Source organism: Sapajus apella, unplaced genomic scaffold, assembly GCF_009761245.1.
Source record: "Sapajus apella isolate SASKATOON/1434 unplaced genomic scaffold, GSC_monkey_1.0 scaffold38, whole genome shotgun sequence".
In the NCBI taxonomy this organism is placed as follows: domain Eukaryota; kingdom Metazoa; phylum Chordata; class Mammalia; order Primates; family Cebidae; genus Sapajus; species Sapajus apella.
The window spans coordinates 12326442-12351853 of record NW_022436978.1 but is presented as its reverse complement, the minus strand read 5'-3'; the positions used below and the strand labels follow the sequence as shown (position 1 = coordinate 12351853).

Genomic DNA, 25412 nt, shown 5'->3' with positions numbered 1-25412 from the left:
CCTCTGTGTGTCCATGTGTTCCATCATTTAGCTCCCACATATAAGTGACAACATGGGGTATTTGGTTTTCTGTTCCTGTGTTAGGTTTCTAGGGATAATGGCCTCCAACTCCACCTATGTCCCTTCAAAGGACATGATCTCATTCTTTTTTAAGGCTGCATAGTATTCCATGGTGTATATGTACCAGATTTCCTTTATCCAGTGTATTATTAATGGACATTTAGGTTGATTCTGTGTCTTTGCTATTGTTAAAAGTGCAAATGTATGTAATTTTGATGGTCTTCTCTAAATGAAACTTCTTTCAGTCTTTTCCTTGTATTTTTCCTGATTATCATATAGTTTTTACAAAGTTACTCAATCATTCATGTATTATCAGACAATCACTCTCCAAACTGTCAATGATGCATGAATGTAGGTGTTTATTATTATTCTTTTAAAACTGAATCTCCAAGTAAGAAATATCTATCAGTGGGACAGAGTAAGACTTTATAATTGGAAAGATAAATGACACTATATGAAGCCTTTCAATTTATTTTTGAGTATTTCTATAATAATAATATTTCTATAGCACTTTATAGTTTAAAAACTCTTGTCTTCATTCAGATTAATCTTCACAATAATAGTCTGAGGTAGGAAACATTACCTTCTTTTATAAATGAAAGATCTCAGCTCAGAAGAGTAGCACAGGTCTAAAGTTTCAGAAATAAGGCTCCAACCTGGCATGTTGTCCTGACTTTTGCCATGGTGGCCCTTCCACTGTTGTGCAAAGATTCCACATACGCCTCAGTTATATTGTAGCCTTCAATGGACAAGGGCTGATTCTTTCATACTTGGCATTCCTTGAAGAGCATACTGGATCTCCTCTGGCAACAACTTATTTGAAAAACAGAGAATGCTGTTTCTTGGATTTGGTGGAGTAAGTGGAAGTGTGAAGGACATCTATGCTTAATTTAGAAAGATTCTCTAGAAGAAAGGGCTGTAATAGATTTTTAAATAAAAAGAAGAGTAGCCTGGGAGACAAAGGAACATTGAAGAAAAGGTGATCAGAGACTGTTTTCCAGGCACAGGGTTGCCTCTTTTAAGCATCCTGGTCCCCCAAGCAACAGTGTGTGTGATCGCCTTCACATCTGCTATCCTATGCGATTCTCAAACAGACCCATGGGAGAAGGCAGGGAGGAACCATTGGCTTTATTTTACAGATGAAGAAACCCAGAGATTAAATGACCTGTCGAAGGGCAACCACTTATTAAGGGTCACAGGAGGGCTTGACTTCGTGACGCCTCTCGCCCGGGCTAGTTGTCTTTTCATTACACTGCTCTTGCTGCCTTTTGTGATTTTTTTTCATCTCCCAATATAGTGATCACTGCAGTTCAAATTGGTTAAATAATCTTTGTGTCTGTGTCTGTTTTCTTTGTTGATTGTCTTTTGTTTGCAGGAAAGAGGATCAGGGGTTCACTGGGCAAGTTCAGAGACCTTTTACTCTCCAGATCTTTTCTGGTTCATGCTGTTCATTTGACTTTATTTAGTCTTTGACCAGGAAAAACAAAAAAGTCAAATGCCTGTAAGGGAGGGTGGACGATGCTGCTGGACTAAAGCCAATCACACTTTTACTTTGTCACAGACTAATTACGTTATCAGGATTGCTAAACTAATCTTATAATAAAAACACTACTACCAGTAATTAAAAATAAAAAAAGATTAAAAAACTGGAAATCAGGGATTTCTAATCCTTACTAAATCAGGAGGAACTGAATGATAAAAGTACTATGGAAATCAGCATTTCAGAACTGCATCTTCTACTTAACCCCATGGATTTTTGTACATGCCCATCTATTCTAGACCCCTGCTACTCAAAGTGTGGTCCTCAATTCAGTAGCACCAGCATCACCTGGGAGCTTGTTACCAAAGCTGACCCTTAGTCCCCACCCCAGCCAGGCCTACTGGACACAAATCTGCATTTTCACGGGATCCCCAGTTGATTCCTACGCATGTTAACATTTGAGAGGTACGGGTCCAGATGACTCTCATGTTCATGCATAAGAATTTCAGTGGGTTCTCACTGCTTCCATATACGTCTGTTGCATCCACAAGCCCTTGTATGTCTTGACTGCGTTTCTCTCTCCAGCCTTACTTGCCATTATGCGCCTTTGCAAATTCCGTCAGTCAAATTAAACTGCCTGCTGTTTCCCCAGATTTCTGGTGCTATCCTTTGGCCACATGATTGCACTCACCCTGTTTCCTCTGTTTTGTATGCCTCTCTCCCCTCTTTCTGCTGACCTGGCCTTCTCCTGTCATTCAGGGATACCAAGTCCAGAGAGCCTTTTCTTATTAATTCAACCAGAATAATCTTATCTCCCTTCTTTGTGCTCACATTAATGACACAGTGTGGTTCATTGTGCACGTTGTGAAGAAGACACTCCTTGAGGCAGGGCATGATTCTGATTCACTTATGTTCAGTATATCTCTGCCTAGTTCCCAGTGATTAGTACAGTGTGTGGCACATGGTTGGACACAGAATTTATTACACACTTGACTCAGATTTGGTTCTGATCCAGTAATCCACTGTATGAAGTCCTTCGCTGATACTAGCAGGGTCCATCATCTGTGTCCTTCCTCCCTGTCCAGGGAACTCCAAGCAACTCAAAGCCCAGTAAGACTTGCTTCTGTCTCTGGGTGAAAGCATTCAGGCTAGAAAGTGCCTCAAATCTATCAAGATGTTAATGACCTGTGGCAGGACTCTGGCAGGAACAAAAGCATCTCTCTTGCCAGCATCCATTTATACTGGGTGGGTGTTTTTGACAACCACTTAATTAAATACAATGCTTTTCTCTATAAATTCTCCATGGCAGCAACCTTATCCTGATAGCTAATGGTCTCTAAGTGACCTGCGTTATAAGACAGTGAGGGCACTTAGTTGCAGCAGTCACAAATGTACTTGGAAGTGTTTATTTTCTCTTGACTGCTACCAATTAGGGAGGACTCAGAAAAAGTCAAGAGGCGAAAGAAGTCTGATGCAGTGAAATGCCTAGCTCCATCAGTTACAAGCTATTTGGCTATGGTTGCATTAATCTTTTATGTCCTCTGGGCCTCAGTTTTATGATCTATAAAATGGGGATATTAAGAGGATTATTTCAATGACTAAATTACTGTAAAATGTACAATGCTTACAACAGTTTTTTTTTTTTTTGCCATATGTTATGTGCCATGTAAGAGTTGGCTTATTACTATTATTATTAGTAGTAATGTTTATTTATATTCATTCATTCATACATTTACTTATGCATTTACGGAGCTCTCTCTGTAAACCCAACTCTTCCCTAAGTGATGAAAACATAGTGATAAATAAGACACAGTTTCTATCCTCAAGGAGCATTCAGTCTTGTGAAAAAGGAAGACATGTAAACAAAGTTACAACAGAGCAGGATACATGCTGGTATGTGTCCCTACAAATGATTCCATGGGGACATAAAACTCACTGTGTATTGTTGCATTAGGTAAAGAAGACATCAGGATCTAAAAAGGAGGAGGGATTTCCAAAGGAAAATGATGGAATAAAACATTCCCAGAAAAGAAAATAATACATGCAGGGTATCAGAGACAGACTCAGGGAATCACAAACACTTCAATGTGGCTGGATTATAGTGAGCAAGAGTGAGAGAACTAGAAAGAAGCTAGCTAGATAGGAAAGGATGAGAATTTAAAGAATTCTAAATGCTAGCTTAAGGAGTTTGGATTATATTCTCTTCTGGAGTCACAAGTTGGGGATCCATCGGCCGTTTCCACTCTGCTCAGTGTTTTCTTTAAATCTAATTTTGAATGCCTTCAGAAAGGCTGTGCGCTCCCAGCTTGCCAACACATTGCCATTGCCCATTGCCTTGCACCAGCCCCTCTGTTATCCAACACAACGTGCGATCGTGCATGGGAACCAGCTCTTACCCATTCATGAGAGCCACCTATGGGTCTCTTCCAACTTTATGTCAGGAACCTCCCCTTGGTGTGTTGAAATCAGTTACGACAGTTATTTATACCAAGGAAATAAAGTCAGGACATTATTGCTATGATTATTTTTGGAGCCTGTTTAAGATTTACAGCACACCATTGCTTTTATGTTTCCTTCATGGCCACTATAGGCACTTCTGTCTTAAGCTACTGAAGGATATCAGACAAAGTGTTGACATTATTAGAAATGCATTAGGCTCTGGAAATAATTGTTCAATAATTTAAACATAGTCTTCATTATTTAGGGGGCTGCCAGTGTGTTTCCTTAAAGCAAACAAAGCTTAATATTTGGGCTCTCAATACTTTTAGACCATTTTAACAGCAGTTATACAAACAACTTTTATAGCCTCTTAGGAGTAAACATGCCTCTTGATTTACAAACAGTGCATTGCCTTCTCTCTAAGGCATTCCTGGGTTGTGCCAACATGTCTGGAGGAAAGGTAGGGTGGGTTTAGGAAGGGCAAGCAGAGCAAGAAGGGCAAAGAGGACACCTGTGCTTCCAGTGGTCTGTGCAGTAGACAGAACTGCACAGCCCAAGAGTTGTATGGTTTCTGAAATGCTTTGCTATGGGAATTAATTAAAAATGCAGAATGCTAAGTAAAGAAAATTATCAGGGACAGAGAAGGATATTATCTAATGATAAAAGAGGCAATCTACTAAGAAGATACAGCAATTCTAAATGTGAAGATAGCAAGCAACAACAAGAGTTGAAAAATACGTAAAATAAAAAACTGATGGAATAGAAATGAGAAATAGACAAATCTATAATTATAGTTTGAGACTTTAACACTATTCTTTGAATAATTGGTATAACCAGTAGACCAAAAATCAGGAAGGATTTGGAAGAACTCAACAATACCGTCTATCAACTGGATCTAATTAATATTCAACAACAGCAGAATAAACATTATTTTTAAGCATCTACATTACATATGGGTGCTGATGCAAGACCTTACTTATGCCACAAAACAAAACTCAACAAATTTGAAAGAATTAAAAACATACAGAGTATGTTCTCTGACTACAATGTAGTCAAACTAGAAATAAATAAAAAGATAATAGAAAAATATTCAAACAGTCAGAAATTAAACATACTTCTACACACCTTCACTCTGGCTGTGAATAACAGTATATTATTATTAATATATTAATATAATAATAATATTCACTCTGGCTGAGAATAAATAATCCTGTGATCAAAGAGGGAATCTCAAAGGAAATAAAAAGTACATTAAACTGAATGAAGAAAAAAATACAACATATCAAAATGTGTGGGATTCAGCCTAATCAGTGCTGAAGGTGAAATTTATAGCACTTAAGAAAAAGTGCACATAATAATTGAGAGGAAGTCTCAAATCAATAACCTAAGCTCCTGCTTCAAGGAACTAGAAAAAGAAGAGCAAACAAACCCAAAGTGAGTAAAATAATATATAAGAATAGAAATCAATGAAAAAAAAACTGTAGAAAAAGTTAACAAAACAAAAAGTTGGCTCTCTGAAGGGATCAATAAATTGAAAAGTGAAAGAATCTAGCAAGGTTGACCAAAAAAAAAAAGGAAAAAAAAAGTAGAGGAGACACAAGTTACCAATATGAGGAATAAACAGCGGATATCACAACATATCAATATGGACCCTGCAAATGCTAAAGAGACAATAAGGGGTTATAGCTAACAATTCTACACATGTCAATTTGACAACTTAGATGAAATGAACCAATTTCTCAAAACACACAAACTATCACTACTCATTCAACATGAAATAAAAAATTTGAATAGTCCTATAGCAGTGAGGAAACTAATAGTGGGGAGGTTGGGGAGGGATAGCATTAGGAGACATACCTAATGTAGATGACGGGGGGATGGATGCAGCAAACCACCATGGCATGTGTATACCTATGTAACAAATCTGCACGATTTGCACATGTATCTCAGAACTCAGAGTATAATAAAACAAAACAAAACAAAGCAAACAAACACAACAACTAGGAAATTGAATAATTCAGGAGACTAAAGGCAGGGGGCGGGGAGACTATTTGAGCCCAGGAGTTGGATATTAGCCTAGGCAACATAGTGAGAACCTGTCTCCACACACACAAAATTGGCCAGGCACACAGTGGTTCATGCCTGTGGTCCCAGTTACTCAAGAGGCTAAGGCAGGAGGATTGCCTGAGCCCAGGAGTTTGAGACTCTCTCTGTAGCCATGTCCTGTCCTCAGGCCTCCATTCCATAGCAGGGTAACTGGTGTGCATCTCCCGCCTTTCCTACCAGAGTTCCGGGAGGGGGAAGTAGGACTGCTGTACAGGCAGGGCAGCGGCAGCTGCTCTTCTGTCTCTGGAGCCAGGCTTTGCTCAGTGTGGGCAGTTTTAGTCCCTGAACTAAATTTTTCTTTCTTCAGAAGTCATGCTGGGTGCTTTGGGGCTGTAATTTTTTTCCCTCTTGCCTTGAGATTGGCTCAACTATGAGACAGTAGCCCTCGACTCTGAAGCAGTAGAAAAGCTTCTTTATCCACTGTTTTGATACAAGTTGTTACTACACACTTCTTACATTGTAACTTAAAAAATGCAATCAATGTAAATTTGTAACACATTAGCATCCTTTTAAATGTTGCTTTAAGTGATTTGTGTATGTGTGTGTGTGATTTGCAGAAAAATAAATAAGCAATAATAAATTTAAAACTGTAAAACTCTGGTCATGCCACTGGCCTCCAGCCAGGGTGCCAGAGCAAGACCCTGGCTCTAAAATTAGAAGATTTAATTTATAATTAAAAATTTCCTCTATGAGAAAATTTTAGGCTCAGAATTCTATGAAATGTTTACAGAAGAATGAACATTAATTTACGTATTTTTTCCAGAAAATCAAGCAGAAGGAGATACTTCCCAACTCATTCTATGAAGCCAGTATAACCTGATACCAAAACCAAATACAGTATGAAAATAAAACCCTAGACCAGTATTCCTCATGACTAGAGATGCAAGAATCCTTAAAATAATAGCAAATATAACACAGTATTCTTTTTTTAAAAAAATTATTGGTGTAAAAAGAATTATACACCATAACCAAGTGGGTGTATTCTAGGGATACAAGGCAGGTCCAATTGGAAAATCAATCAATATAATCAACCATACTAACAAATTAAAGCAGGTAAATCATCATCATACCAACTGAGGCAGAGAAAGTATTTGACAAAATTCAGCACCCGCTCATGATAAAAACAAAAAAAGGGGAAAACTTTCCTCTATTTAATAAAGAAATTTGCGTAAAATCTATAGGTAACATCATGCTGTTGTGAAAAGTCTAATGGTTTCTGCCTAAGACTGGGAACAAGAAAAGGGTATTCATTCTCACTGCATTGAATATTCTAGTAATTCAATGAATTCTCTAGTAATTCAAATTATGTTGAATTACTATTCAGTGTAATAGTGGAAGTTCTAGCCAGCACAATAAGACAAAAATAAAATAAATAAAATGCATACAAATCAGAAAGGAAAAATAAAAACTATCTGTATTTGTATATGACATGATAATCTATTTAGAAATTTAAAAGGAATCCATAAAAAACAACAACAACAGAAAAACTTTCAGAACTAATAAATGATTTCAGCAAATATTCAGGATGTAAGATCAGCAGCATAAGTCAGTTACATGTTTATGAACTAGCAATCAAGAAGTAAAAGCTGAAATTAAAAATATAATAACATTTGTAATCATGCAAAATAAAGAAGAATTACTTAAGTACAAATCTCACAAACATGTATAGGACTTGTATGCTGAAAGCTACAAAATATTGATAAAAGAAATCACAGAAGATCCAAATAAATGACAAGGCATGCCAGGTTTGTAGACTGGAAGACTCAACATGGTAAAGATGTCAGCTCTCTTCAAATTTGAAATACAAATCAAATGCAATTCCTAATTCTAAGCAAGATATTTTTGTAGATATAGACATATTTATTTTAAAATTTTTGCGGAAAGACCAAAAAATTAGAAGAGCTAAAACAATTCTTAAAAAGAATAAACTGCTCTTAACTGACAGACAGTTTCTATTTTCTTTGGTAGAACTTCAGGCTTTGGCCATAGCTGATTGAACAAAGAGACATTAAATCATTAGACAGCTTATGACCCAAAGGGACAGCTTAAAGGAATGATCTGGATGAACAAAATTCTCTGTCCGAACCTGAACTGAGAGATAGAGATTCCGCAGTTAGGTTTTTGTTTTCGAGACAGAGACTCACTCTGTTGCCCAGGCTGGAGTGCAGTGGAGCGATCTTGGCTCACTGCAACCTCTGCCTCCAGTTTCAAGCAATTCTCTGCCTCAGCCTTCTGAGTAGCTGGGATTACAGGTGCCTGCCACCCCATCTGGTTAATTTCTGTATTTTTAGTAGAGATGGATTTCACCATCTTGGCCAGGCTGGTCTTGAACTCCTAATGTCATGATCCACCCACCTCTGCCTCCCAAAGAGCTGGGATTACTGGCGTGAACCACTGAGCCTGGCCCGCAGTTAATTTTGAGAGCAGATCTGAAAATTTATGTACAGTCAGGACTAAGAAAACGACTAAAAGTCACAGGCAAGAAGGAAGTAAAGAGGAATGAATATTTATGGTAGCAGAAGGCACACGCCAGTCAAGAGGAAGCATGAGGTATATAGAGAGACACAGGAAGCATGACAGAGACCCACTCTTGACAGTGTCGCATTTGCTCCTTGTGTCTTTTCAGGTACCAGGAAGCCCAGCTGTGCTGTGGTTCCTGTTCTTAGATTTCTGTGGGATTCCTCAGAGTGTTTTTACGGCACATCGCCTCAGCGTGGGTTTGCCTGATCTGGGCTGTGTCCCCTCTACCATACAAGCTGGAACCAACATAGTAGAGTAGGCAGATCTCTCTCCTGCTTAAAATAATAAAACAATGGAGGTGGCAAGATGAGTACATTTGTTCTACATCATGTCCCTCTGTTCTCCCTCCTTACAGCCTCCTTAGAATGAGGTCTTGTTCTCCTGCCAGCTGCCTTGGCTTCTGATCAAGTGAATCCCCTCAAGTGAATTCAGAGGAGGAGAAAGTCCCTTGGGGGTGGGCCTCTTGTTAGCTCCTGGTGTGCTGTAGAGTGCTTGAGCTATTCAACAGCTATTTAGTGGTTTTGTGGGAAAGAGAGAAGGATGGGGGCGTGCCCAGAGTCTTTTCTTTTGTGTAGCATTGAAAATATCCTCTTATTGATGGTAGTGTGGTAGAGAGAGTGAAGCAGCTTAATGGAATGTGTGTAGCCTGGGGTGAGAGTCCGCTGGATTCTGGCCCTGGTTCTGTCACTTTATATTGGATCCATGTCCCTTTATTCAGCCTTGGTTGCTCCATCTGTAAATTGGGGGATCATAACCATTTATTAGGAAAAGTAGTCACAAATTGCAAAAAATGTGTTGTCCCTGCAAGTGATCTGGCTTCTGCTCCAATCTCCCTCCACTCTCCTTGCTCCCTTGCTTCAGTCACGCTGGCCTCCTTGCTCTCATGGACCTCAGGGATCCCATCTCCGGGCCTTTGCAACAGCATTTCACTTTACCTAGGATACTATCCCCACGGATGTTCTCCTACTTCCTTTTTCTCCAGGTCTCTGTATTGATGTGTCTGTTTCCTTTTGTCTGTGTTCCCTCCTAGAATGTTAAGTAGCAGAGGAATAGCGGCTTGTTTGATTCACCATTATACCATTAGTGCCTGGAGGGCAATAGTGGCTTCATTAATATTTGTGGACTAGTAGGGAGGTTACTTCTGTCCTGATAACTTGGTATTGCTTTTCTAAATAAATGCCTTCTTTATGCCACACAGTGAGAAAAAGTTCGATTGCATATCAGCGACTTTGCTTGTGAGCTGTTAATTTAATCCTAAGCTGCTGCCCCTGTGTCTTCTGATGGGGGCTCGTATTTGCCTCCACTGTTGGCTTTTCTGGCCAGGGTATCTAAATAAATGTAGCATGACTCCTTCCACTGGTACTCTCGTGAATTTCCTTTTGGATCTTTCTTCCAACTGTTCCAGATTCTTACTTCCAAGGTGTTCCACAGCAACCACCTACAAAGGGAATTTTACATATAACGCATGGTCTGTGTTTTAAGTCCCAGAGTAACTTAACTATAACTTCCGTAACTTGCAATATAATGAAAATACAAATAGCTATGGCAGAAAAACCAACAAACGGGCAAACAGACAGAAACTTCTCTCTCTTTCCTTCTCTTTCTTTCTCTCATACCTACACATACCTATAAAACATATATATGTATATATATATACACACACATACATACAAACACACATATATATATATGAAATTAATGACTGTTTTTAAAAATTATTTTAGGAAATTAAAATGAAAATATTTTGTGTTTATGAAAACTATTATAGGCTTGAGGACTTCCCTTTAAGTAGATTTACTTCATTCACCCCCTCATTAATTCATTTGTTATTCAATAAATACTACAAAGTATTTAAGAGATTTAGAAGAGTTTTCATCATCACTGTCATATTAATAACCTACAATATTTGAATATTTTTGCATGCTTTGTATTGCATTCAATTCTCTGTGTGTCATATGTCTTTTATCCTAACAACAGTCCTATGAGGAATACAGTATGATTATCTTCATGTTGGAGAAGTGAAAACCAAATCTCAGAATGAATAAGTAACTTTTACAAGATTGTACAGCTAGTGAGTGGTACAGCTTCGTTTTCAACCTCAGAATTGTGTGGCATAAAGCCCATCGCTGCTCAGGAATTTTGGGCTCATCTGTATTATCAGGATTGTTGGTGAAGATTAAAAGAGATGATATGTGCATAACTACTGGCACAATACGTGATCCATAGAAGATCCTCAATGTGTGGAGGCTTTTGTTGTTATAATCTAAGAAAAATGCATGGCAGAATTATTCCTCCGGACATGTAAATTTCAGAAGCTTCAAATGTGTGTGTGTGTGTGTGTGTGTGTGTGTGTGTGTGTATTTGGGTGCATATCTATCTCTATCAACTAAAACTTAATGTTTGCAATTTTTATTGTATTTTTAGAACTTACAAAGCCCTTTGTTTTATAAAGGAAAAAAATGGCCGCTTTTTTTCTGTAATCAACTATGATGGAACTCATGGTAGGGCTTTCCTAACTAAAGAGAAAAAGTAGCTTACTTTTTCTTACTGAAGAGAAAAATTTATGTAGCCCCTACATAAATGAGTATTTCCAGGTCTTTCCTACCTGTCTTTTATGGGAATACTCTATCTGCCTTATAGTAAGTGCACCATAAAGAAGTGTTAGCAAAATGAATAAATACTCCCAAGTTCATTCATTGTGGACATTTCAAAGAATCATTCCTACTTTGCAATTTGTGCTTTCCCAACACTGAGATTTTTACCAAAGAGCAGACAACGAAGTGTTGGTAAGAGAACCTTCTTCAAGGGCATCGAGTAGACGCCTGGAGTAGCAAGCCCTGTGGGCAACAGGCTGGGAATCTGGAGAACCGAGTCCTGCCTCTGTGGGCTTGAGTTACTGTTGTCAAGCCTCATTACACCACATTACTCTTCCTTACATATTTTCCCCTCACATCTCAGAGAATTGTGTATTCCTTAATGTGGTAGAATATGCTCTCTGCTCTTGGTAGTTAGCACAGATCCTGGCATGTGACTGGCTGCATGGGGCAGTGGGAACAGGGAAACTTGGTGAGCATTGGGTTTTTATTAGCATCCTGTGTTTACTTTTTGAGTCCCCTATTTTAAGCAATTGGAAAGACCCAGGTAAAGAGAAACCAAATGATTGAAAGAAAAGTATGTGGATTATTTAGCTAAATTTTCCAAACTCCACTTAACTCAGAGGGAGAGAAATTGCTTTGCTTTAATGCCACGCATTTTTCATCTGTTTGTATTTGAAGAGCAAAACAAAATTGGATCTTCTTCAGGGCCTGAAACCCCATCAGTGCCCAGGGAATATATGTAGAATAAAAGATTTAGTTTTTTTCCTCCTGGGTTTCTGATTCCCGGTTAGCGAAGACACTATGTTTTCAAGGGCTGTGCTGTGCTGAGAGGTCTGAAGGGTGCATGAAGGTGGATTTGTAAATCAGGCATATCAAGGAAAATGCCTCTGCTGAGTATGTGTGGTGTGTGTGTGGTGTGTGTGTGTGTGTGTGTGTGTGCATGCAAGAGAGAGAGAGAGAGAGAATAATATTAAAAGAAAACCTTTCTTGGAAGGAAATTATTTCCAAACCACAAAATGATTTGACACAGCTTTAAAAGAGCAGCTGAAAGTATTGCTGGGTGTGGGGCTGGGGCCACTGGGAGGGCGTCTGTGATGATTTGAGTAACTGGGTGTGGGCATTGGAAGCTGTCGGGATGGGGCCTGCCTGTGATTTCTAGTTCGCTGTTGCCCTCTGCTGGTAAAACTGTTGTCATCCCAGGAAACTGCAGACCCACGGAGCTCTCAGGTGCCTTTTTATCTAGGCTCCTTCTCATCCACTGGGGAAGGGCTCGTGGTGCTGAGGAAAAGTGGCAACTAGATGAGATGCACAGACTCCTTTGCCGGGGAAGACGGGTTCTCGCAACAGTGGGAATGGATCTCATGATTCTATTTTCTTCATCCTGTGATCTACTCATTTGCTGAGGCCCTATTCCCTCTTTGCCTCTTTGCTGAGCACAGCGAGGAGACGCAGATAAAAATAAAGCACTGATTCTGCACTTAGAGGGGCATCCACGTAATGTGCATGGGGGAGGAATGGGCAGGATAGAAAGCACTGCAATATAAAGAAAATGGTTATTAGGGCCACAAATGAGGCACTGATAGAGGCATGTACATATTGATTGATTGATTGATTGAATGAGACTGGGTCTCATTCTGTACCCCAGGCTGGAGTGCAGTGGTGCTGTCATAGCTCACCGAAACCTCGAACTCCTGGACTCAAGTGATCTTCCCACCTCGGCCTCCTGAGTAGCTGGGACTACAGGCTCAGACCAATACACACAGCTAAATTTTTAATTTTTATTTTTGGTTGTTAGTAGAGATGAGGTTTCCCTATGTTGCCCAGAAGGGTCTTAAACTGCTGGGCTCAAGTGAGCCTCCCACCTCAGCCTCCCAAAGTGTTGAGATTACAGGCCTGAGCCACCATGCCTGGCCTTGTGCTTAATTAAAGGGAGGAAAGATATTAGACACTTGTGGGTAGGGGAGGCGAGGGTAAGGCCCCATGGAGTAGATAACATTGAAGCTGAAAACTTAAGGATATTTAACGTTATTTTAAAAATACCTCTCATATCAAAAAGGTTTAATTTGTTTCTTGTTAGAAAAATTAAACTCTGACAAATAAAAGCATAAAAAGTAATAAAAGTCACCTGAAATTCCACGACTCACAAATAATCACTGCTAACATTTTGATATGTGGATTATTTTGTTCTTGATACAAAATTGGAAGGATACCACAGGTAACATTCTGTGTCCTGCTCTTTCTCACAATTTTGGCAAGAACATTTCTCCAGTGTTACTGATTGTTTATTGACTGAAATGTGTTATTTTGCGGGGTACCACTTCACTGTATAAACCTGAGAATTGGATTCTCCAAGCAGCACGAGCTGCGTATATGTTGTGCAGTGCAAGGTTAGCTTGTTTCTTGGTAATTCATTTCAGAAGTATGTTTTGGATATTTCAACCTTGGACACACAAGGCTAAGAACTGACTTTGTCTTTTCAGAGTTTGTGGTGTAGAGGAGCTAGACATTAATTATGTAATCATAGAAATAACTATAAAATAGCATCCAAGATAAGTACCATAAAGGGGAAATATGTGTGGTCTGAAAGTGTATATCTGAAAGAAGAGAAGTAGCCACAGAGGTTTGCAAAGGCTTGCTGGAGTAAAGGGTAACGGAGCTCAGCTCTGTCAGAGTTAACTAGGTGGAGGTCATGAACATTACCAGCGAGGGTGCAGCATGGACAAAGGCCTTCAGTTGGAGGGGGCATGATGAATTCAAGGATCTGAATGAAGATGAAGGACATGGAGTGGAGAGGCTTGGCCTGAGAAGGAATTCAATAAGTAGATAGAATTTGACCGTGCAGAAACTCTTAGACCAGGTTACATGTTTTTGTCATTTCTCAAAAGAGCAAGAACTATTGAGGTGTTTTAAACCAGGCAGGGTAGGACAGTAAAGATGAGATTTGCTTTTGTTCTTTTTTGAAAGAATCCCTCTGCAGGAGTGGGATTCCGGTCTCTTCACCCTACTGTAGTAGGAAGGGAGCAAGAGAAGATGTAAGGAAATCAGGTTTGGATGACTAGTAACCCAAGCCTAGTGAGAGAGTGATTGCAATCATCTAGGCAGGAGATGATGAAAGGTTAATTAGGATGGTGGAGGGGAAGATGCAGAGAAGTGGGTGGTGTTGACAAACAGGAGTAAAATTTTTAGCACCTGGCATGGCATGTGAGGAAATATGATGAGTCCGAATGACTCAGATCTCTAGCTTGAATAACTGGATGGACGGAGAGTTCTTCCCTAAGACAGGGAACACTGAAAGGGGGCAAGGGTGGAAAAAGACAGTCTTGAGTGTTCTTTTGAAAAAGAAGTTTGCTACAAGGAACAGCTCCAGGAATGGTAAGTCTCAGCACATCAGCTTCTTGCAGAGGTGGGTTTTACTGTTTACACACCATACTGAAAGTGTTCAATTTTTAAAGGTCAGTAGTACTGAGAGAAAGCAAACACCATGCCTGGATGTCGTGTCTCAGTACCTGTCTCAGATCCCTGCACCATTGCTCACTGGGTGCAAAACATTGAACAAGTCATTTTAAGGGTCTGTGGACCTTAGTTTCTTTGTCTTCAATATGAAGGTAATAACATTTAGACCAAAGGCTTCTTGCGAAGATTAAAGGACAATATTGATATTCAAGGACTTCATAAACCTCTATGAGCTGTACAAACACGATATATTTTTATTCTGATTCCTGTATTAGTTGTTATTACCACTTAAAGCTCAATGCTATTAATATTTGGAATATGTAATTTAATGTTTCTCCATGAGTTCTTAGAGGAAAAAGTGTGATTGACGTCTAAATAAACAAACATACAACCCAGGAACTTGAGATGGTGACCCCAAACTGTTTATAAGCCTGTGTGTTTACTTGAATTTAGATATTCCTGACATGTAAATTATGCAGAGTTTGTGTCAGAGCAGAGCACTCTGTGTTCCTAAAAAGAATCCTCCTTTTTTCCCCCTGAATCCTTTACCTTTTAAAATAAATCTCATTATGGAGTGCTGACATTTTCAGTAAAACCATTCAACCAAAAGCTGCCGTTTTTTTTAGACTAAAAACAAGTTTGGTTTATTAGGCAGCAGTTTATAACTTCCTGCTAAGTAGATGCAATCTATTTAGGGAAGCTTATGTAGATATCTGATAAGAAATTTTAGTCTTCATCTCTTTCTGACTCAGACTGAGAATGTCAAGCAGACTACTGAGAATTCCCTCTTTCTCTCAAAGGGGAGGAGGAGGTGAGTTTCACTGTATGGAGGTGAGGATCCACTGGACGGACGCTGTAGAGCCAAGACTTAAACCTTACGCCATTTCCTTTCACGATACCACAAACTTTACTATGCTATTCTAGCTGAGTGACTTTGGATATCACCTTCTTCAAAGGGTTGTGGTGAGATATAGAACTAATACTTATGAGTATATAATGGTTGGCATATACTAGAACCTCAATTAATGACCTCATCCTTCTTTTTTTCCTTTTTCTGCTTCTCCTTTTTTTTCTCTTCTGTCTCCCTTTCTCTGTCCTTCCTAGCTTCTCATGCATGTCCTCCCAATGATTCAATTCCTAACTTCATCTTGCCTATCTGTCTTTAGACTACACTGAGAAATGGCACATGATTGGGTCACCCGAGTCACTTAGTGTCACAGGTCCCTTCTAGCAATAATAACAGCTAATTTATAAAGCCCTAACAGAGAATCATTCTTTTCATCTTCTCCCCAAACTGATGATGTGAGTACTAGTATTGTCTTCATTTCACAGACATGGAACCTGAGACATAGAAAGGTTAAAAGTCCAATATTATGGAGTTAATAAGTGATAGAGCTACAGATTTCCACCTCCACCTTCACACCCCCAAAAGGCCTCCAAAATGATGATAACTGCATTTTATTTATCTACTCAATAGTTACATATTTAGTGCAGGCTATTTGATTGGAGGGTTTGGAGTGAATAACCCAACAGACACAGTCTCTGCCCTCATGGAACACACACACACACACACACACACACACACGAGTTAATACTCAGCCTACTCAGCTTGTACTTATTAGCATTTCCCTACCTTCAGTATTGTGGTGTATGTTCTGATTGGTCAGTGCCTACATGGTACCCATTGCTAAACATTTTTTATTTCATTCTTCCTACAAACTGTGATAAATGCTGCAAAGAGGAAAAGATGTCTGCTTTGATAAAATACAATGAGGCCAAGCTCATACAGGAGTTTAGGAAATCATCTTTCAATGAGGTATTTGAACCATGACTTGAACAATGAGTGTTTTTAGCCTACTCTGAGATTACCCTGGGTAGGGACCAGATTATAGAGACATGTAGTCCATGTTATGGACCTTGCATTTGGTCCTAAATCAAGGGGATGGTATTTAATAAAATGAATGGAGAATGACATCATTCTCTTTATATGTTAAGAATTGCACTGTGGTTGCTGTGTGGAGAATGGTGGGAATGAGGTGCCCATATCATTCACACATTAGATTGATTCTGTGTGGGGAGGATTCAGACATGAACTGGTCATAAATCAACCTTTTCAGTTTTTTAGAGAAAACAAAACAAGCACTAAACAATTCTAGTATAAATCTCGAAGTGCTGTATCCTAACGGCTGTATTAGACAGACAGCAAAGCTGCTCTCAGTCTGGGGAATTGTGAACCATGTTCACTCTTTTAACAAGAAGAAATTGCTTTTTTCTTTCTGTTCTGTCTGTTGGAGAAATCTGAACTATCAGTCAGAATTTTCCATGTGTGTCCCGGAAAGCTCTCAAGCCTGAGGTCAGTAAACACTTATCTAGTGTCTACTTTGTCTCAGGTTCATAAAAATCTCACTTCACCTGTTTCACTACATTTCTACCACAAGGATATGGTAGGATGAGCTGCAAGTAGGAATGAGATAACTTGGAAGACAGCAGACCTGTGTTCAGGTCTTTGACTGATTTCCAGTCAGCAATGCAACCTTTGGAAATTAGTGTAGGCTAGTTCATAGTGAGTAAATTTTGCCATGCAAATTCAGCTAGAACAAAAAGGTATTTTTGGTATCCATGAGGGAAGATGTCCTTCATGATGTTTCCTAGAGAACTGGGAAGGTGTGGGGAAGTATGAGTCAGTCGACTGCTAGTGCAACACACACTTGGTCTTCCCTTAATGGATTCCATCATGGGCAACCAACCATCTTTGAACTCCGGGATGACAAAATGTTTCTCCATCATCTTCCACTTTTCCTCCTTCTTTAGTTACAGGACCAGACTGAGTGGGGTAGTTGTGTGGTATTAGGTATTTCTCAGCCTCTTTCCCTTCTGAGTTGATCAAACTTCACTGTTTTCTGTGCTAGGAGAGATGTGAATGCCATTGTTTTTAACCTAGGCTATGTTATCCATTTGTATTTGCTATGATGATTCTTATAGGATAGACCACTGGAACAATGAGAAGGAGATAATTTTGCTGGTCACAGACAAGACTCTCTTGATCTGCAAATACGACTTCATCATGCTCAGTTGTGTGCAGCTGCAGCGGATTCCTCTGAGCGCTGTCTATCGCATCTGCCTGGGCAAGTTTACCTTCCCTGGGATGTCCCTGGACAAGTGAGTATATATCTTAGACTTGAAGAAGTGGTCTAGCAGGGATGGACATGCAGGGAAAACTACCCAAAAATTCAGTTTGGCACTGTAAGCTGGGAGAACCCAAGGGAGGATAGTGAAATCACTGAAGTTGAAATCATCAAACTGTAGAGTTCCTGCTCTATGTTGGCCTCCAGGTATCCACAACTTTCAGGAAATATATTAGTTTGTTTTTATGCTGCTGATAAAGGCATATCTGAAACTGGGAACAAAAAAAGGTTTAATTGAACTAATAGCTCCACATGGCTGGGGAGGCCTCAGGATCATGGCTGGAGGCAAAAGACTCTTCTTATATGGGGACAACAAGAGAACATAAGGAGGGAACAAAAGCAGAAACCCCTGATAAACCCATCAAATCCGTGAGCCATATTTATTATCACGGGACTAGCATGGGAAAGACCAGCCTCCATGATTCAATAACCACCCCTGGTTCCCTCCCACAACACATAGGAATTCTGGGAGATACAATTCAAGTTGAGATTTTGGTGGGGACACAGCCAAAACATATCAGTAAATTTGTGTGAGGACGTGACAAGTAAATAGTTAAATGTAAGGAAGAAAGAGCTGTGGGAACATGGGGGAAATGTGCTTGACCTAATTTGTGTGACAGATAATGAGAGAGAGCTTTCAGAAGAAACACTTGAGCCAATATTTAATATTGGGTAGGAGTTAGCCAGAGAAGGAGAACCAAGGGGGAAGAACATTCCAAATAGGTATCTCAAAACTGTAATGCCTCTGGGAATTGAAATTATTCTGTAAAGCTCAGTGGATAAAACCAAAATGGCTAGTAGCTCTTCTTATAAAAAGTCTCTTTAGGATTACTCCTAAAAGCTCAGTGAGGTGGGAGTGGTGAGGTGTGTCAATTGTTTCACAGATGTTGACAATTACCAAAAGACTTGGTGAGGTCTACAGAGCAGAATGCCGAATTGGGTAAGTTCCTGTCATGGTCTTGGACGCATCTGCCTTTACTAAACATTTTATATCTAAGCCAGAGAAACAACAGGCTTCCTCTAAGACTGAATGTGAGGTCTTCCCATTGAATTGTGAATTTCTTGAGGGCAAATTCTGATTTTGTTGTCCTTTAAGCACCTGGCATTAGGACTGGCACATATTAGGGTCTGAAATCTTTTTAAGATATAGAAAAAAGCACAAGTTGATCAAGTGATTGCTCTTCCTTACACTATGCATAAGGCATAAAAAACATTTTAACTTGTTTTTTTCATGGATGCAGGAAGTGATTAATTTATTAAGTTCATTAGCTTTGAAAACTGGTTGATTTTTTAAAATAGTAATATTACATATTATAAAATATATATTTAAATATTACAAAATGTTTATTTTTGGGAACGCTACCTTCTACACCAGACCCTCAGTTCTTCAGCCTTCTCTCCACGGGGGATAGTCAGCAGTTTCTTGTGTATTTTAAAATAGTCTACAAATATAAAGAATAAAAAGGTCTATTTTAGTCCATTATCATGCTGCTGATAAAGACATACTTGAGACTGGGCAATTTACAAAAGAAAAAGGTTTATTGGACTTATAGTTTCATGTGGCTGGGGAGACTTCACAATCATGGCAGAAGGTAAAAGGCACATCTCACATGGTGGCAGACAAGGGAAGAGAGCTTGTGCAGGGAGACTCCTGTTTATAAAATGATCAGACCCTAGTGAGACTCATTCACTATCAGAACAGTGCAGGAAAGACCTGCCCCCATAATTCAGCACCTCCCACTGGGTTCCTCCCATGACACGTGGGAATTGTGGGAGTTACAATTCAAGATGAGATTTTGGTGGGGACACGGCCAAACCATATCAAGGTCTCCCTGTGTATATATGTTCATATGCATTTAAAAGTATATATCTACAGACATATTTATTACATGTTATTTTACCTAATGAAAGCACATGTCATAAACTGTCCTTCCTCATGTTATAATATCTACCAGTGGTATAACTTGAAGACTTATATAATCATCTATAGATCACTCTCAGTGTTTATAATTGTGCAGAATATTACATCTTAAGCCTAATCTATTTAGCTGGTTCCTCATTGATATATATCTATTTTTACTGTTGCTGCTACATACAAAGTTCCACAGATACATAGGGCAGGGACACAATGCAGCCAAGTTCTTTGTTAAGATGTAACAACAGAGACCTTTGCCCCAGTTCCAAATAAGTTTCTCGTTTATATTCAAGACTTAATCAGCTTGGCCTTCAATGTCTATATCACTATCAGCATTTCGGTGACAACCATTAGCCAGTCTCTAGAAAGTTCCAAACTTTTCCTCATCCTCCTGTCTTCTTCTGAACCCTCTACGCTCTTTCAACCTCTGCCTGTTACCCAGTTTCAAAGTTGCTTCCATATTTTTAGGTATCTTTATAGTAATGCCCTACTCCTGGTACCATTTTTTTTTTGTATTATTATGTTCTCTCATTACTATAAAGAAATATCTGAGACTGGGTATTTTATTTTAAAAAGAGGTTTGTTTGGCGTGATGGCTAACATCAGTAATCCCAGCACTTAGGAGGCCAAGGTGGGTGGATCACCTGAGATCAGGTGTTTGAGACCAGCCTGGCCAACGTGGTGAAACCCTTTCTCTATTAAAAATACAAAAATTGGCCAGGCATGATGGCACATGCCTGTAATCCCAGCTACTTGGGAGGCTGAGACAGGAGTATTGCTTGAACTTGGGAGGTGGAGGTTGCAGTGAGCCAAGATCAAATCACTGCACTCCAGCCTGGGTGACAAAGATGGGCCCCATCTCAAAAAAAAAAAAAAAATTTAATTGGCTCAAGGCTCTGTCAGCTATACAGAAGCATCACAGCTTCTCTTTCTGGAGAGGCCTCAGGAAGCTTCCAATCATGGCAGAAGGAAAAGGGGCGCAAAGCATCTCATGTGGTAGGAACAGGAGCAGGAGAGAAAGTGGGGAGGTGCTACATACTTTTAAATGACCAGATATTACAACAATTCATTCACTATCATGAGGAGGGTACCAAGAGGATGGCACTAAACCATTCCTGAAAAATCTGCCCCCATGATCCAATCATCTTCCATTAGGCCCCATCTCCAACACTGGGGATGGATTACAATTCAACATGAGAATTGAAGGGGACACAGATCCAAACCATATCAGTGATCTGTGTCTTCTCTCTCTCTCTCTCTCTCTCTTCTGTTATGATCATACCAATCTCGTTGGTTTTTAACAAGAATGTGCTTTTTTCTTGGTTAATTTTTATTGTTATTTTGCTAATTACTAATTAGTTGATTTCTGCTCTTTATTATTTCCTTTCTTCTACTTTGGGTTTACTTCATTTTTTGTTTTGTTTTGTTTTTTTAACTGCTTAAAGGGAAACCCAAGGTTATTGATTTTAAACTTTCCTTCTTTTCTAATATGTGCATTTAGAGCTATAAATTTCTGTTTAAATACTACTTTTACTGCATCCCAGAGATTTTGATATGTTGTGCTTCTATTATCATTTAGAGATATTTTTAAATTTTTCTTGTGATTTTCTCCTGACCTATGGATACATTATAAGTTGTATTGGCTAATTTCCAAATACTTCATGTTTTTATAGATATCTTAATTCTACTTAATTCTAATTTAGAAGGCATACTGTCTTTAGTTTCATTCCTTACTAATACTTTGTGATTTGTTTTATAAAGTGCATTATCATATGTCTTTGTAAATTTGTCATGTAAACTGAATTTTTTTTTTTTTTTTGAGATGGATACACTCTGTCACCCAAGTTGAGTGCAGTGGTGCGATCTCAGCCCACTGCAACCTCTGCCTCCCGGGTTCAAGCGATTCTCATGGCTTAGCCTCCCGAGTAGCTGGGATTACAGGCACCTGCCACTACGCCCAGCTAATTTTGTGTATTTTTAGTAGAAACAGGGTTTCACCAGGTTGGCCAGGCTGGTCTTGAACTCCTGACTTCATGATTTGCCTGCCTCAGCCTCCCAAAGTGCCACTGCACCCACCTGGCCCGTACACTTGAATTTTATTTGTAGTTTTCTACAAATATCAATTTGGATACTGTGTTTGATAATGCTATTTAGATTATACATTTTTTACTGATTGCTTTGTGTATTCTTTTAACACTTACTGAGTGGAGTGCAAAAATCTGTCACCATGGAATTTTCTAATTTTTTTTTTTTATTTGTTCTTTAGGTTCTGGGGTACATGGGCAGATCATGCAGGATTGTTGCATATGTACATACATGGCAATGTGGTTTGCTTCCTCCATCCCCCTGTCACCTACATTTGGCATTTCTAATTTTCTTTTTAATTTTGTTAACTTTGGCCTCACATATTTTGAGTCTATTATTAGATGGATGCACATTTGTTATTGGTGTCTTTCTGGTGAATTGAGTCTTTTATCATTATGAAGTATTCCTCTTTATCTCTGAAAAATTTTATGTTATAAAGTTTATTTTAAAATATAATATTATAACCACTGTGTCATTTTTATACTTACTGTTTGCACAGTGATATGGTTTGGCTGTGTCCTCACCCAAATCTCATCTTGAGTTGTTTCTCTCATAATCCCCATGTGTTACGGGAGGGACTGGATGGGAGGTAATAGAATCATGGGGGTGGATTTTTCTCATGCCGTTCTCATGATAGTGTATACATCTCAATATATCTGATGGTTTTATAAAGGGCAGTTCCTCTGCACATGCTCCCTTGCTTGCCACCATGTAAAACGCCCCTTTGCTCCTCCTTCACCTTTTGCTATGATTGTTAGGCCTCCCCAGCCATGCATAACTGTGACTTCACTAAACTTTTCTCTTTATAAATTACCTATTCTTGGGTATTTCTTCATAGCATTATGAAAAGGGAGTAATACACATACCATGTAGTTTTTCATCCATTTACTTTCTACTTATTTGTGTCTTTGTATTTAAAGTGCGTTTGTTGCAGAAATCACACAGTTGGGTCAGGCTTTTAATCCATGACCTGCAAGATAATGTTATAACTTGTGCTTTAATAAATCACAAGTATTTCAAAGAAATTTAGATAACTGTAGTCTTTTATATTTAGACATTAGCATGTATGATATTCTTCATTTCTTCATAAGATTTGTTTCCCTTTAATGTCATTTTTCCTAAACAGGAAAAATTACATTTTAGCATTTCTTATAGTATAAACTAGTGGTGATACATTTTCTTAGTTTTTCTTTCTGAAAATACCCTTATTTAGTCTTAATTCTTGAGGAATATTTTCTCTAGTTGTAGAATTTGGCTTGACATTATTACTTTATTTTTTTTCTGGTGCTTTCAAGACGTTGTTCCAAGTTGTTTGTCCTCCATTTCTGATGAGAGGTCCTCAATGATTTGAACTGCTGTTCCTCTTTATATTCTCTGGCTGCTTCCACATTTTATCTTTATCTTTATCTTAGTTTTTAGAAATTTGACTTTGATGTTCTACATGTGCTTCTTTTTGCATTTATCTTGTTTAAGATTATCTAAGCTTCTTACATCTGTAAATTTATCTTTCAACAAGTTTTGGAGGTTTGGGGCTATTACTTTTTAATTCATTCTTTCTTTCTTTCTGTTTGTTTTCCTAGTGCTTAAATTACGTGTATGTTAGGCTTTCTGATACTGTCCCACAAGTCTCTGAGGCTCTATTTTTTTCCATTCTTTTCTCTGACTTATCTTCAGCTTGGATAGTTTTTCTTTTATCTATTTTCATGTTCACTGAAATTTTTCTTTGTCATTTAATTCTGCTATTAAATCCATCCAGTATTTTTAATTTCAAATGTTATACCTTTCTGTTTTAAAATATCCATGTAGTTCTATAGCATATGCTTTATTTTCTTAAGAAATTTTGTCTATTTATTGTTTATGAGCATAGTTTGTTTTACCTAACTTAGCATAATTCTAATAATTGCTTTAAAGTTTTTTCTGACAATTTCAACTTCTTAGTCATCTCAAGATTGCTTCTGTTGGCTGTCACTTTTCTTGAGAGTGGTTCATATTTTTCTTGTTTCTTTTTTTTTTTTTTTGGTATTAAAATACTATGGAATTTATTCCTCCTTGAAATTGTGGAGGCTACTTACTCTCCAAAGTCTTCAGGTAGCTTTTTGTTGTTGTTGTTGTTTTGGCAAAGTGGGAAGAGGAAGAGAGATTTATTTACTTATCAATTGTGTCTGCAGAATTTCAAGCTGTTACTTTCAGGAAAAGTGGTCTGCTGGGAACCTATGTATAGTCACTAAATTTTATCAAATTTTTTTGCAGCATCTTTGAAGATGATCATATATTTATTTTTCTCCTTAGGTTTAATTTTAAATGGTGAATTATGTCACACATTTCTTATTATTGAAACATTTTGGCATGTTCAAGGTATGACTACTACCTCGAATTAGTATATAATTATTAATATGCTATTGAATATTAATTGCAAGTATTAATAGGTTTTTGTATTAATATTCATAAGTTTAATTGGGCTAGCCATGTAAGTTTTGTTTCAATGCTAGATAATTTTCTTAAAAACTAGTTTCTCTTTATTCTCTATTGACTTTATTAAATAAACAAAAAGCTTTATTTGTTACTTAGAAGTTTGTTGTTTTTTTCACCTATGAAAATGCCTGACCCTGGTGCTTTTAAAGGGAAATAAACACTACAGCTTTCTTTTTTTTGAGACGGAGTTTCGCTCTTGTGACCCACACTGGAGTGCAATGGCGAGATCTCGGCTCACGGCAACCTCCGCTTCCTGGGTTCAGGCAATTCTCCTGCCTCAGCCTCCCCAGCAGCTGGGATTACAGGCACGCGCCACCATGCCCAGCTAATTTTTTGTATTTTTAGTAGAGACGGGGTTTCACCATGTTGACCAGGATGGTCTCGATCTCTTGACCTCGTGATATACCCGCCTTGGCCTCCCAAAGTGCTGGGATTACAGGCTTGAGCCACTGAGCCTGGCCCTCACTACAGCTTTCTTATGTTTCTGTATAGCATTGGCATGTTTAAATTTTTTTATTTCTTTTATGATAAGTTTCTGTCATTTATGTCTTATTAGAAAATCACTTAGTTTTGTTCAGGGTTGTAAATATTCATTGAATTGAGAAAGTCTAAAAGAGGTAATTAAAGTAATAATAAAAGTTTATTTTGCAGATAATAACTTTCTTCCTTGGGTGGGGATTTGATTAGCTGAGGGTTGGTTGATAGATTTTAAGGTACTACTTCTTTGGGGTTTACTGGTTCATAATATAATTTTTTTTCTCATTCATTATTTCTTACTGCTATATTTGTATATATATCTTGAATTTTATAACTTTTTCACTTGAAATTTTAATTCATTTATGGTTATCTTTGTGAGGTATGTAAGCTTTCTGACTGTTACATTTTCTTTAGTATGGCTTTTTCAGATACATGGTAGTTTTTATTATATTTCATGTATCCTAATATTATTGTTTGTTCATTTCCTCTTTGAGCTGAGAATAAATTGAAGTAACTTTAATTAAATTTGAATTTTTATGCTCTTAAATGTTGTTATTACTTTATAGTTTTATTACATTGTGTTCAGAGAATGTCTTCTCTTACTTTTTTCACTCTCTGGAAAT

At 38.3% G+C, this 25412-nt stretch overlaps 1 protein-coding gene across 1 annotated transcript in view; it reads left to right on the top strand.

Annotated features, from left to right (window-relative positions):
• Nucleotides 1-25412, top strand: part of TPRG1 (tumor protein p63 regulated 1) — a 146959-nt gene that overhangs the window by 51116 nt on the left and 70431 nt on the right. Inside the window, exon 4 of the mRNA XM_032298274.1 lies at nucleotides 17638-17814. Coding sequence (XP_032154165.1) covers nucleotides 17638-17814 — 177 coding nt within the window. The remainder of the gene's footprint in view (nucleotides 1-17637; nucleotides 17815-25412) is intronic.